Below are 14,780 nucleotides of genomic sequence, written 5' to 3' on the forward strand. Positions count from 1 at the left end.
CTCAAATACTGAATAGTGACAAAAAAAATAAAATAACATAGAAAGCATGAGATTCTCAGATCTTTATATGATGGTGAATATACAAGTAAGCAGTGAGTGCTTTTAATTGATAGACAAGGAGAAAGATAAAGAGAAAGGAGGGGAACGTTGTAAGACAAATAGATTCATGTGAAGAAAGATAGAGAATGACAAGAAAGCGAAAGAAATTAAAGGAATGGAAATAGAGAGAGAGAGAAAGAAAGAGAGAAATAGTAGAAAAGGAAAAATAGAGTAAGGAAAAGGAGAGAAAAAATAGATAATAGAGGTGAGATGAGAGGGATGAGAGAAAGAACATGAGAGAGTAAGAAAAAAAATGATAGTTACAAGGCACCGATGTCTCCACACCGCTTGTCAATCGTATAATCTTTGATGGCATCAAAGAAAGTCTCATAGATGAGGTTCAAGTTATCTTTGCAGATATAGGTATGACTGGGACCATCTTGTTGTATGTCTACCGTCAAGCACAAGCTAGAGAGAAAAAAAGAAAAAAGAGGAAAAGTTTCAGCAGTTTCCATGTGTTCCTGGAGAAAATGTCTTACAATATTTAATTCTGAACGAACATGCATGGTTTAATGATCCAGGAGTTGGATTCTGATCATTAGAACACGAGTTTGATCCTCAGACCAGGTGGTGTAATGTGCCCTTGAGCAAGGCACTTCATTTAACACCAGTACATTCAGCCAAAACTGAGTACCTGTGGCATCTGGGAGTTGACTGTAGAATGGACTCTTGTACTCTTAGCCAAAACAACAACAAAAACAAACAAACAAACAAAAAAACTTACCTGTTAATGGCTTTCACAGCATCACTGCGGGCTTCAGCCCATAGTTCTGGTTTATCTGACAATTCAGCTGCAGTACACAATGAAGGCAAAATGTAGTCCAGTTTACCTTTTATAAAAATAAGAGGTAACTTCCCTAATGCCAAAGCATGGCTCATCCTGTAAGTACATGAGTAGCAAGTTGGTATTACATTTACAATACATCATTTCATATTATAAGGTTCATTTATAAAACATCTGCAATAAAGTCTATGCACATGCCAACTATATATGATTATTGTGCAGCTTTTAGACTAGAAGTGATCTTTGGATGTTCCTCTTGATCCATCTGCTTTCCTCCATCATGTGTATGTATATGTATGTGTGTGTGCTGAAGAGACATCCAAAGAACTCCAGGATCTCCCCCAGACACCACTGAGAAGAAACAACAGAGAGAATACGAAAGAGCACATGAGAGGCATCCCTCTTCTGATGCATCGAGTAGTTTCACCTGCAACAGATATCATTGTTGCCGCAGATCAAGAGTAGACATTGAAACCCACATGTGAATCCGCCAGAGACAATTACTGAACAAGAAGTCAATGTCAACCTATGATGGACAACTGCTGCTGCCGATTTTGTGTACATGTCATCATCATCATTGTTTAACATCTGCTTTCCATTCTGATAGAGGTTGGATGGTTTGATAGAAGCTGGCCAGGCAGAAGGTTGCACCAGGCTTCAGTGTCTGTTTTGGCATGGTTTTTTTTTATGGCTGGATGCCCTACCTAACACCAACTACCACGCAGAGTGGTCTGGGTGCTTTTTTTTAAGTGGCACTAGCACAGGTGAGGTCAGTTTTGGCATGAATTTTACAGCTGGATGCCGTTCCAAATGCCAACCACTTTACAGTGTGGACAGGGGACTTTTTATGTGGCACCAGCACTAGCAGCGTCACCAAGTAACTTGCAAGACAAAGATCACTTGAGAAGGGAGGGAACATATTGGAGGAGGTGATCTTGTGCCAGATGGTGGAAGGTTAGAGTGTGACAGAGAGACAGAAGCAGGCATCTTGCTGCAGCAGAGGTACATGGTTAGAGAGAGAAAGCAAGAGTGCAAGAGAAAGCAGGAGAGAAATGGTGGCAAGGTTTTCAAATTACACACAATATCTGGATTAAACATCAGTCCTAAGATGGATTCAGAGTGCACTTTTTTTAATTCTTTAAAAAAAAAAAAAGAAAAAGTAAATGTGAAATAAGTCTAACAATCTTTTTCTAACAAGAATATCATGTGAGAAACACATTGTTAACAAGTAGTAGTAGCATCAGTAGTAGTAGTAACAGAATATTGTAGAGTTATATACTATATGTACAGAGATATGTTGTTGTACTGCGCTGTGATATATATAGTTTTGTGTGGTTGTAAAATTCTTCAACCTTCATTGGTGGCAGAAATCTTTTTACCTATGTCAGGTGCAGCCCCAGCTATGTGGTTACAGAGTTGTCTTTGTGTCAGGTTCAATCCCACTGTGCAGCACTTTGGGCAAATGTCTTCTACTGTGGCCTTGTGAATGAATTTGGTTAACAGAAACTGTACAAAGCCTGCTTCATCATCATCATCATCAACAACAACAACAACAACATTCAACATCCATTTTTCCATGCATGCATGGGTCAGATGGAATTTACTGAGATAGATTTTCTATGGCCTGATGCCCTTCTTGTCATCAACCCATACCTGTCTCCAAACATGGTAATATTTTCGCCATAGCAAGGTGGTTATTGTTATTGTTGTTTAAAAAACTATGATCAAAGGCTTTCCCAACTACAACCTTTGCTTTGTTTTAATTATCCAATATGTCCTTCCTTATTTATCTAAGATTGCAAGGTGTAGAGGTGTGTGTAAGAGAGAGAGAGAGAGTGAGAAAGATCTAGCTTCTATTTCAAGCAGGCTGAGCGGGTGGGTCACATCACAGTATAAGTTGTGATGTCACATTGACAACAAAAGAGAGTTACAACACAAAAAAAAGGTAAAAAAAAACAAAATATGTTCACCGTCTGTAATCCCAGTCACTAGTTAGTTCTTGAACACAATGTTCCAGCAGAGCATCTACAATAGAAGCAAACATAAATCTGAAGTCATTATTACTATTAGTAATAATATTAATGGTTTCTAATTTGGGCACAAGGCCAGCAGTTTTCAAGAGGAGGGAAGAAATCGATTACACTGACTCCAGTACTTGACTAGTACTTACTTCATTGACCCTTGTGAGCCTTGTGCCTATAGAAGGATTACTATTAGCAGTAGTAGTAGTAGTAGTAGAAGCAGCAGCAGTAGTAGTAGTTGTATATGTCGGTGACATGTAAAAGCACCATCCGTTCGTGGCCGTTTGCCAGCCCTGTCTGGCCCCCATGTCGGTGACATGTAAAAGCACCATCCGTTCGTGTCCGTTGCCAGCCTCGCCTGGCCCCCGTGCCGGTGACACGTAAAAGCACCATCTGTTCGTGGCTGTTTGCCAGCTCTGTCTGGCCCCCGTGTCGGTGGCATGTAAAAGCAGCATTCGTTCGTGTCCGTTGCCAGCCTCGCCTGGCCCCCGTGCCGGTGACACGTAAAAGCACCATCCGTTCGTGGCCGTTGCCAGCTCTGTCTGGCCCCCGTGTCGGTGGCATGTAAAAGCAGCATTCGTTCGTGTCCGTTGCCAGCCTCGCCTGGCCCCCGTGCCGGTGACACGTAAAAGCACCATCCGTTCGTGGCCGTTTGCCAGCTCTGTCTGGCCCCCGTGTTGGTGGCACGTAAAAGCACCATCCGTTCGTGTCCGTTGCCAGCCTTGCCTGGCCCCCGTGCCGGTGACACGTAAAAGCACCATCCGTTGTGGCCGTTTGCCAGCTCTGTCTGGCACCTGTGCGGGTGGCACGTAAAAAGCACCCACTACACTCACGGAGTGGTTGGCGTTAGGAAGGGCATCCAGCCGTAGAAACACTGCCAGATCTGACTGGGCCTGATGAAGCCTTCCAGCTTCACAGACTCCAGTTGAACCGTCCAACCCATGCTAGCATGGAGAACGGACGCTAAATGATGATGATGATGATGATGATGATGGCTTACCTATGAAAATGGACACCCTTGTTGAAGGGTGCCATAGAAAGGCAGAAATAGTGCCAGACAGAAGGTATAAAAGTATTCAGCTTTGTCTGTCAACAAAATGTCAAGAAATCTTTGTAATTTGGAAACTGAGTAGCTATTAAATTAGTCAATTGACTTCAATCTTGATTTAAGTTGTCTGTTGTCAAATAAAAGGGGGGTATGCCTTTCAAGGTTGAGCAATGCATGCCCACTTTGATTTGTGAAGAGAACGCATAAATAGCAAAGGTGTTCCTGTAGGATAATCGTTGTAAATGGAATTTGAGATGAAGAGACAGGGCTCGTATAAAGGTAGCCAGTTTAGAGATTAATGGATTAATCATAAAATTGCAAGTAGATTTAAGGATTTTCTCTAGAGACAGAACAAACAACAAATGAAAACAATAGAAATATAGTTTACCTCGTTTTTCAGTTCGAACTTCACCATCTCGACTTTGATAATACTCAAAAACAAAAATAGGGAAGCATTCAAGTGCTGCTGTCTAAAATAAGAAAATATGGACACAGATTTAAATATCAACATCATCATTGTCAATATTATCATCACCTTATCATTGGTGGTAATAATAACAAAACAAAAACTTTTATTTTTGGTTTTGTAACTCATTTTCCCATATTCGTATAACATATGGAGCTATCACTTATTTTTCAGCACCAAGTCCTTAGTCAATCTAAGTTATCACTATCAACAGTTCCTTTCTCTCCCTCATGCCACAAGCAAAACTTCCACATCTCTTACACTTGTACAAAAACAATAAGGGAGTTGGCACTTACATACCAAAGATTTGGGGGGTTTTTTAGGGGTTTTTTTCCATACTGGTGCTTAGCTCCACTTTTGTGGTATAAAGTTGATGTAAAATACAAAGTCTTCTCAATAGGACATTGATTTATATAAAAAAAAAAAAACCCTCCAGGATTCTCTGACAGCCAAGTGAACATAATGGCAGTATAAAATGAAGCATCTTTCCCAAATTATACAGCAAAACATACCCAAGTTTTGAACTCAAGATCTATGAAATAGCAGTCTAATACAATATCTATTCCACCATTTCATACATACACATATTAATTCTTGTTATAACTTTTGCTCCACTTACCATACAAATTGATTGGAACCTGAACTTCTCTTACGGAAGTCCCTTTATTTTGTGCATAGATTTATCATTGCCCACAGATCTAAAAAGCATTCACTGCTGTTAAAGCCATTCTTTACACAAGACAGACTTACTGTTCTTCTTAAGTCAGAAGACATATCTATGTGTTGTCTCAAATCATCTATACTTCTACATACTGGTACAGACCCAAAATGAAATATTGGGCATAGTTAGCTTACATGTAGGGGCAGTTGCTTTTGCAGCTTGCTGACCCCACTCCACTTGTCATCACCTAACACTAGCCATTCAACCACAAACACAACCTCAGAAGAGTAGGAATGAAATGAAATTCCTTACCTGGACTTCTAGCTGATCTTTACATAAGCACTCAAACAGAAATTGCTGCCATACATCTGAAATAGAAAGTAGTAGTAGTAGTAGAGGGTGTGGTGGTAGTGGTTTCTTAAGCAGTCAATGGATCAAGAATACAATGGGGTTTTTGAAAATTGTTTTTCATCACATTCATACCCCCACCCCCAGGGCATTGGGGACAAAAGTGAAAAGAAATAACTACAAATAAGAACCAAAAGACAATGATAATGACTTTTAACATAAATACAAGGTCATGAAATTTCAGGAGTGTAGTCAATATGACTGACCCTTAGAGCTTGACTGGTATTTATTGTAGTGATCCTTTAAAAAGGAAAGCTAAAGTTATCTTAATTATATTCAAATTATAGAAAAAAAAAATTCAAATACAGGCGAATAGTTATAAATTTGTAGTGACACTACTGTTGAAGTTTCAGCACGCATGTGCAAAATTGAATTACTTCCGGTAGGCCGCCGGAAGTTCCCTCATGCGCATGCGCAGGAACTGCAACCTGAAAGTGTCCCCGCTAAATCTACCCTTTTGGAAGAACAGTCCTAATGAGCGGACGTGTCTAAAACTTCTCTCAGGAAAAACCCTACGCATAGAGAAGCTCTCTTTGAAGCGGGGACGGAGACCGTATCTTCTTGGCTCACCCAAGTGAACATTTGTGTACAGTCCTGTGGACTTGGCTGCCGGTTCGCCCTTAAGAAATATATATGTATATATTTTACCTGTGAACCCGAAGAATAAAGTGTTATTTATTGTTATTGAAGACAGCTGGATTTTTGGTTCCTTTTCTTTGACTATTGTATGTGACAAGATAAGACCAGACACCCCTCAAGTGTTCCTGAAACTCTCATCTTGTTACATATTTAAGTGGAGAGGTACAGAAAATTTATCAATCGTTGGAAGGATGAAAAATACAAGTTGACTTTAAAATAACCTGAAATTCAGATCATAACAAAATGTAGCAAGTTATTCTGTTTGACAGTCTACTGATTCTGTCATCTACAACCCTTATAGTAATTCTTTCGAATTTTGGCACAAAGCCAGTTTTAGTGTATTTGACTGGTACTTTCTTTCAAAGGTTGAAAGGCAAAGTTGACCTTGGCAAGATTTGAACTCAGCATGTAAACAGTGAAAAGAAATGCCACTAAGTATTTTGTCAGATGCACTAACGATTCTGCCAGCTCACCATCTTCTTATAATAATAATTATACCATTCTTATAATACCCTTATAATAATACTACACTACCTTACAATAATATTACACTTCCTTTACAATAATCCTTTCTACTAAAGGCACACGGCTTGAAATTTTAAGAGAGAGGCTAGTTGATTACATCAACCCCAGTGCATAACTGGTACTTATTTCATCAACCCCAAAAGGATGAAAGGCAAAGTCACCCTTGGTAGAATTTGAACTCAGAACATATGGACAGATGAAATGCCGCTAAGCATTTTGCCTGGCATGCTAACAATTCTGCCGGCTTGCTGCTTTCACACTACCCTTATAATAATAATTACTATTTCCAACACAGTCACATGGTCAAACATTTTGAAGAAAGGGGAGAATTGATTATATTGTCCCTGGAAGGAGGAAAAGCAAAATTGACTTTGGTGGGATTTGAACTCAGAATGTAAAAGGGCCCAAGTACATGCTGCAAAACATATTGTCCTATATGATCTCCTTTCTATGCCAAAATTATAAGAACAATGATTTTTTAATATTGGTAACATCATGCCCATCATTAAGCATGTAGGGCACTGGATGCCACTACCCCCTTGTAATTCAATAGTGCACTCTCAGACTTAGAAAATATAATTTACAGAAATCTTTCCCGCAATACAAATTAGTGCCTACTCAGAATATTCTGAAGCGTCACCAGGCACCAAAGTCTGGCAGCTGTGTAACATTCAAACTGGCATCAATACTTAACTGATATTTATTTTAGTAAATCTTATACAAGTATATTACATAATAATAATGAAATTATTGTATACAGTGCTCAGGTGCACCACAACTTGTCAAAAAGTGCGTATAAAGTATATGCAGTAATGTACAATGTCTGGAAAGCGAACAGTGTATGAGTCAGATACATGCTTGCATGTGTATGGAGGGGAGAAAATCAGGTGTTGTGTTGGCGAATCTCAGAAAGCATGGAAGTTTTGAAGAATGCAGTGCTCCGACAACTAACAACTGATGCCGGCAGTTTGTTCCATGCTTCAGCAACTCTCAGCGTGAAAAAATGTTCCCGAAAATCATGGGAGCTGTGCTGTTTTCTGACTTTGTAAATATGTCCACGGGTGTTAGACAGGTGGAGTTTGAAAAGGTGCTCAGAGTTATTGTTTGTAAGATGGTTAATAATTTTATGGGTGTCCAATCCCAGAAGGTTGAATAATAAAGTCAAAATAATACTAATAACTGTTTCTATGTAGAAGTTCGTTGTGTGTGTGTGTGTTTATATATGTATCTTTTGCTGGTAAAAGATAAAGAAAAACAAAAGAAAACAGACATAAAAAGAAGACAACTCTATGGAGTACATGTGTTTAAAAGCAAATATTTACCTATCAAACTGATGTCCTTTTGGATGCAGTCTAGAATTTTGTGTGCATAACAAAGATAGTAGCAGCAAGTAGCACTGTTCAAAATGTGGGAACAGTATTTCATTGTAAGTCTTACTTCAGGTTTGTAGAAAGTAACAATCAATTAAAACTAAATATTTTCGGGTCCTGTATAGACTATCTGATTGTTTGTGTTATGGTTTCAGCTATATTATCTATATGCTGGGGTGGCAGGTAACGTCATCAGATATTGGAGTTTGAAAATGATATAGGAAAAGGTGAATACTTACCAATAATTGGAAGATTGTGGAATGGCAGCTTGGCAAGAGAAAGATTTTGAATATAATTGGCAACTGCAAAAGTAAAAAGACAAATTTACTGATTGAGTATCTGTGTGTGTACATGTGCATATATAATACATACTCATACATGTTGCCTGTATAATGAGGAATGGTATGAATCTGTCCATAGTCAATACATCTATAAAGGTTAATGGTAGATGTATTGACTATGGACAGATTCATACCATCCCTTTATCACTCTAGTTTGCCAACTGTGCATCAGACCTGTTCAGATCCAGACCCCTTTATCATTACTATGTTTCTCTCTCAACTTATAGTCATCCTTATTACTTCTGCGCGCTCTCTCTCTCTCTCTCTCTCTCTTGTTTGTATTGCTCCCTCCATTAATTATTACTACATCATACTCTCTCCCTCACTATCATTCGCGATCAGTTCTTATTCGAATGTTCTGTCCTCTTAAACGGGTTGTCTGCGACGTTGCCTACTGAGTATCCTCCCTTGAATCTTTTTTTCTACGTCTTCAAATATCAATCACTTTAGATGCATTAGGAGCATTTTATCAAACCACACACACAGAATACTAACCTGTTTGCTGCAAATGCTCTCCACCCACACCACGAAATGAATGTGCTTCTTCCAACTACAAGAAAAAAAAAATATGCTAAAATGAAAAAGTGACATATGCATACAAGTACACACACATGCATGTGCACACATACACAAACACACACGTAAATCGTCATCATGTTTTTCCATGCTGGCAGGAATCAGACAGGTTGCATAGTGTCTCATCACAACAGATTGAAAACAACCAAAGTGTGAATGTCATACAGTGTGGAGACGGTACATTTTGTCATGCTGCCAGAACTAATGCTACTGTCTCTTGTAGGATGACCAAAAAGTCCCCATTTCCCTATATCAATTCTTATTCTGAGTTACTATCCCACCCGGCAGACAATAGCTTGCAATGGGTGTTGGAAAATCCACATCACATTGGTATGTTACATTTTTCTGGTATGTTTTCTACAAGTGGATCTTTTTGGTGGTTGATAAAATATCAGGGGCAGATGTAATCAACTCGCTAAAATTGCTGCCTTTGTGCCAAAATTTGAAAACTATTTAAAGGTGGTGAACTCACAGAATTGCTAGCATGTTGGGCAAAATGTTTACCAGCATTTCTTCCAGCTCTTTACTTTCTGAGATCAAATTCTGCTGAGGTCAACTTTGCCTTTCACCCTTTTGGAGGTCAATAAAATATTAGTCAAGTACTGGGGTCAATAGTATTGACTGTTTCCCTTCAAAATTGTTTGCCTTGTGCCAAAATTGGAAGGAATAAAACCGCCGACGCTGCTGCCGCCACCACCACCACCACCACCGTCATTATTAAGGTGGCAAGCTTAAATCGTTAGCATGCCGGGCGAGATGCTTAGTGGTATTTCATCTGCCATTATGTTCTGAGTTTAAATTCCGCCAAGGTTGACTTTGCCTTTCATTCTTTCAGGGTCAATAAATTAAGTAGCAGTGAAACACTGGGATCAATGTAATCGACTAGTCCCATCCCCCAAAATTTCAGGCCTTCTGCCTTTAGTAGAAAAGAATCATTATTATTATTATTACTATTAAAGTAGCAAGATAATGTCTTGTAGTGCTTGTCCTGATTCTCTATATTCTGAGCTTAAATCTTGCCATGGTCAACTTAGTCTTTCATTCTTTTGGGGTTGATGAAGTACCAGACAAGTACTGGTGTTAATGTAACCAATTAACCCCAACTCCCCATAAACTGCTGGCCTTGTGCCAAAATTTGAAATAATGAAAGGCTTCTGACTTTACATTCTGAGTTCATTGCCTTTCATCCTTTCAAGGTCAATAAAGTAAGTCCCAGCCTATCAGTCAAGCAGTTAGGTTAATGTAATTGACTAATGCTCTCTCTCACAAAATTTCAGGTCTTATATTTGTAGTAGAAAGAATTATTATTATTATTGTTGTCCAAAATATACTAAAAATGGCAGCAATTATTCATTTTTATTTCTCAGGGCTTTGGGAAAATCCAGTCAATCATTCAACTAATTAAATCAAATGGAATCAATCAATCAAAGCAAAATGACAGTGTGTTTGCCTAAATAGATAAGCTGACACATGATGACGTTTGACAAGAGATACAAATACTAGAACAAACAATCACATTCATTAAGTCAAACGGATTTACAATTTAGGAAATAACTAAAAAGATTAACTTACCTTTTCAACTAGTGCACGTAGACATTCAACAGTTGTCTCACCTAATATGTCTTCAATAGACCTGAAATTTAAATAATAATAATAATAATAATAATAACAACAATAATGATTTCAAATTTTGGTACAAGGCCAGCAATTTCAGTGGAGGGGATAAGTCAATTACTTCAACCCCAGTACTCAATTGGTACTTATTTCATTGACCCCGAAAGAATGAAAGGCAAAGTCGGCCTCGGCAGAATTTGAACTCAGAACACAATGACAGACAAAATGCCACTAAGCATTTCGCCTGACATGCTGACAATTTTGCCAGCTCACCACCTTAATAACAATAATCATCATCATCATCATCATCAATTAGCGTCCGTTTTCCATGCTAGCATGGGTAATAATAATAATCCTTTCTACTATAGACACAAGGTGTGAAATTTGGGGAAGGGGCTAGTCAATTACATCGAACCCCCTTGTTCAACTGGTACTTATTTCACTGATGAAAGGTAAAGTTGACCTTGACAAATCCTTTCTACTCTAGACATGAGGCCTGAAATTCTACATCAACCCCAGTGCTCAACTGGTACTTATTTTATTGAACCTGAAAGGATGAAAGGTAAAGTTGACCTTCGTGGAATTTGATCTCAGAATGTAAAGATGGACGAAATGCTGCTCAGTATTTTGTCTGTTGTGGTAACAATTCTGTCAAATGATGATGTTGATGATGATGATAATGATGGTTTCAAATTTTGGCATAAGGCCAGCAGTTCTGAGGGAAGAGGGTTAGTTGATACCATTCACCCCAGTACTTGACTGGTACTTTATTTTATCGCCCCCCCCCCCGCCCAAATGAAAAGCATAGTTGACCACAGCAGAATTTGAACTCAGATGTAAAGTGCCCCAAAAAAATACTACAAAACTTTACATTCTGATGTTCCAGTACTTCTGCCAATTCACTATTTTCTAACATAGGCACAAGGCCAGAAACTTTAGGTGATAGAGAACAGTCGATTATATCAATCCCAGTATTTAACTGGTATTTTATTAACCTAACCCCAGAAGGATGAAAGCAATGGTGATCTGACACAATTTGAACTGAGAAAGTAAAAATCCAGAATAAATACTACAAGGCATTTGGTTTGATATTCAAATGATTCAGTTAATACACCAATGATGATGATGATGATTCCTTATACATCTTTCAACTAAATATAAAAAAAATATATATATATATACATCAGCGTCAACTCCGGCACTCAGTCTGTTCGGACTTAGCCCAAGTATAAATTTAGTAAAGTGAACATGTATTTGCAAGCTGATTTAATTTCTGACAACACTAACAAGTATATATTTAATTGCAGCCAATAACTCGAGCTCCTTTTATTGAGCAGGGTCGCAGTTCATTTATTTTTGTTCAGGGTCTGGTGGTCATCTCAGAGGAGCCCTGTGTCAAAAAATATCATTTGTAGCAGATGTTCTCTCGACATCTTTCACATGCTCACAAGTTACAGCCCAAGTTGTTATCTATAATTGTAAAAATTAAAAGTAATTCAAATTCAATATTTTCATCAAAGAATGAATTTCCATAGAGATTAGGATATAAATTCCAATCTATGAAAAGTTTCTGTTCTACAATATTCTTCAAGGAATGAAAAATTATCCAGCAACTCAGGCTAATATGAAGAAGCCTGGTAGGTGTAAAATACTAACTGGTATCTCTTGTCAAGAGTACAGGCAACAGATCACTGATGTTGTGCACTCTGCTGTCGTTATTTGATTGCTGGTATTCTGTGCATCTGTGTCTAAAGATCAGTTGTGCTTTGCAATGTTGCTTTATTTTTACTCTTAGCTTAGAAATGGAAAAAAGACAGAGTGCTAGATATAATGATAAGGCATTTGGGGCTAGAAATATTGTGGAAAAACGTGAAATTCTTTGAGCAGGCATGTGTCTTATGAGAAATCTGTGATGAGCCCAAGTGACGCTGATGACCTGGAATCGCCTCTTATATATATATATATATATATATATATATATATATACATACACACTCCTGCAAGGAGCATATATAGTTGATGGATATTAAATCAACCTTAATATCTGACTGCTGCTTATTCCGTATACACACTTCCCACCATCCAGAAGTAAGAAAAGGAAAGAGATGTAACAAAATACTAAAAACTAGATACCATTTCTGGTACTATACTATCCTCAAAAACAACAACAGGAAAAATAATAAACACAATAAGGAATTATATCCAATACACATACTCAACAAGGATCTATATTAATCTCATAAACAGGACAGTGTTGTTGCTAAACACCCTAGACAACATAGAAAAGAAAGCAAGGATTCAATGAGCAAGATACTTTAACCACATAGATGAGCAGTTTCTTCCCCCTTCTCTTCTACAGCTACTACAATAACACCTGGTCTTCTGACTTAGCTAACCATGTTGTTCACACAGGTCTACCTTGTATACTCCTTTCGTCACCCTCTCTATATCTTACTTCCTAGATCATGCACAAACAGATTAATCAGTCCCTCCAGATACACATATTTCCTGCAGATAATCAACTGACAGATGCTCAAGCTAAACATCAACTGCATTAATCACACCTATCTGGGGGTTGCTCCTGCAAAAATCATGAGTCTGGCCCTCGGTTTTTTCTCTTTTTTTTTTTATTAACCTATAAAAACACATACATGCAAATAATTCAACAACAGAAAAGAAATTACCAGCAAACAGATTCTTGTAAATAATCCTGTATAAGACTTGGGTAATACTACAAGTTCACTAATAGCAATAAAAATAATTATTAGTTTTAAAACAGGCAATCTCTGCATATATGAAGAAGGCATGTGTGTGAGACAATATATTGTGGTTCACACAATAAAACTCCAGCGCTGATATGGTGACTGAAGGAAAATTAATTCCCTGAGAATGACATAACAGACATTCGGTGATATCGCTTTAAAACTGCAAATACAACAAAAAAAAGCTAATAGAGGTTATTGTCAAGGGAGACTACTGTAGAATATTTTAGTGAAATTCCCATTTAGGTTATCTACCCTGAATATATGTTAGAGAAAATGTACTTATAATAATTCAAGATTTCCTCATTTCATTAGTCTATTTGAATTTTCATATTTGAGTTTTATGTAAGTCATTCCCTTCTTAAAATAACTGGGCCATAACTCGACAGCTTTGTCTCATTGATCAGTTGTAAGTGGAATGGTTGAGAGTCAGAAGTGTAAATAATATTGACAGGTGTGTGGTAAGACACTTGCATCCCAGTCACATGGTTCCAGGTTCAGTCCCAGTGTGTGGCACCTTCTACTATAGCTTCGGGCTGACCAAAGCCTTGTGATTGGATCTGGTAGATAGAAACTGGAAAATGCCCGTCGTGTATGCGTGTGTTTGCTCCATCACTGCTTGACAACCAGTGTCGATGTGTTTACGTCCCTGGAAAACGGACGTTAAGGAATGACAATGATAATGAAACAACAAACATTGTTAAGATGTGTGCAACAAATGATGCCACATGGGTCCTACCTTTGACCTTCCTTCTCTCCATAGCTAGCCAAACCACAGGTCACTTCTCCAACAGCCAGTATAGCACCCTGCTGGGTTGTTAGATCATGCACATGTGTTAGAGACAATACTTTTGGGAGAACTGTAAAAAAAATGAAAGGAAAAGATAAGATATATGTTATATGGAAATATATCAATGGCATGATAAAATGTACCAAGTCATTATTGCTAAGTGGTTGGCAAAGATATATGTTATACTTATGTTATATGGAAATATATCAATGGCATGATAAAATGTACCAAGTCATTATTGCTAAGTGGTTGGCAAAGATATATGTTATACTTATGTTATATGGAAATATATCAATGGCATGATAAAATGTACCAAGTCATTATTGCTAAGTGGTTGGCAAAGATATATGTTATACTTATGTTATATGGAAATATATCAATGGCATGATAAAATGTACCAAGTCATTATTGCTAAGTGGTTGGCAAAGATATATGTTATACTTATGTATATGGAAATATATCAATGGCATGATAAAATGTACAAGTCATTATTGCTAAGTGGTTGGCAAAGATATATGTTATACTTATGTTATATGGAAATATATCAATGGCATGATAAAATGTACCAAGTCATTATTGCTAAGTGGTTGGCAAAGATATATGTTATACTTATGTTATATGGAAATATATCAATGGCATGATAAAATGTACCAAGTCATTATTGCTAAGTGGTTGG

General features: G+C 37.7%; 1 protein-coding gene across 1 annotated transcript in view; it reads right to left on the reverse strand.

The window, feature by feature from the left end:
* The window catches only part of LOC115211928 (tubulin-specific chaperone D), a 63,578-nt gene that overhangs the window by 20,148 nt on the left and 28,650 nt on the right, over nt 1-14,780 (reverse strand). The window contains exons 18-26 of the mRNA XM_029780679.2: nt 14,054-14,174; nt 10,511-10,571; nt 8,858-8,912; nt 8,261-8,323; nt 5,392-5,447; nt 4,341-4,422; nt 2,854-2,908; nt 824-979; nt 364-507 (exon numbers count right to left, since the gene is read on the reverse strand). Coding sequence (XP_029636539.2) covers nt 364-507; nt 824-979; nt 2,854-2,908; nt 4,341-4,422; nt 5,392-5,447; nt 8,261-8,323; nt 8,858-8,912; nt 10,511-10,571; nt 14,054-14,174 — 793 coding nt within the window. The remainder of the gene's footprint in view (nt 1-363; nt 508-823; nt 980-2,853; nt 2,909-4,340; nt 4,423-5,391; nt 5,448-8,260; nt 8,324-8,857; nt 8,913-10,510; nt 10,572-14,053; nt 14,175-14,780) is intronic.

This window comes from Octopus sinensis, linkage group LG5 (assembly GCF_006345805.1).
Source record: "Octopus sinensis linkage group LG5, ASM634580v1, whole genome shotgun sequence".
Classification (NCBI taxonomy): domain Eukaryota; kingdom Metazoa; phylum Mollusca; class Cephalopoda; order Octopoda; family Octopodidae; genus Octopus; species Octopus sinensis.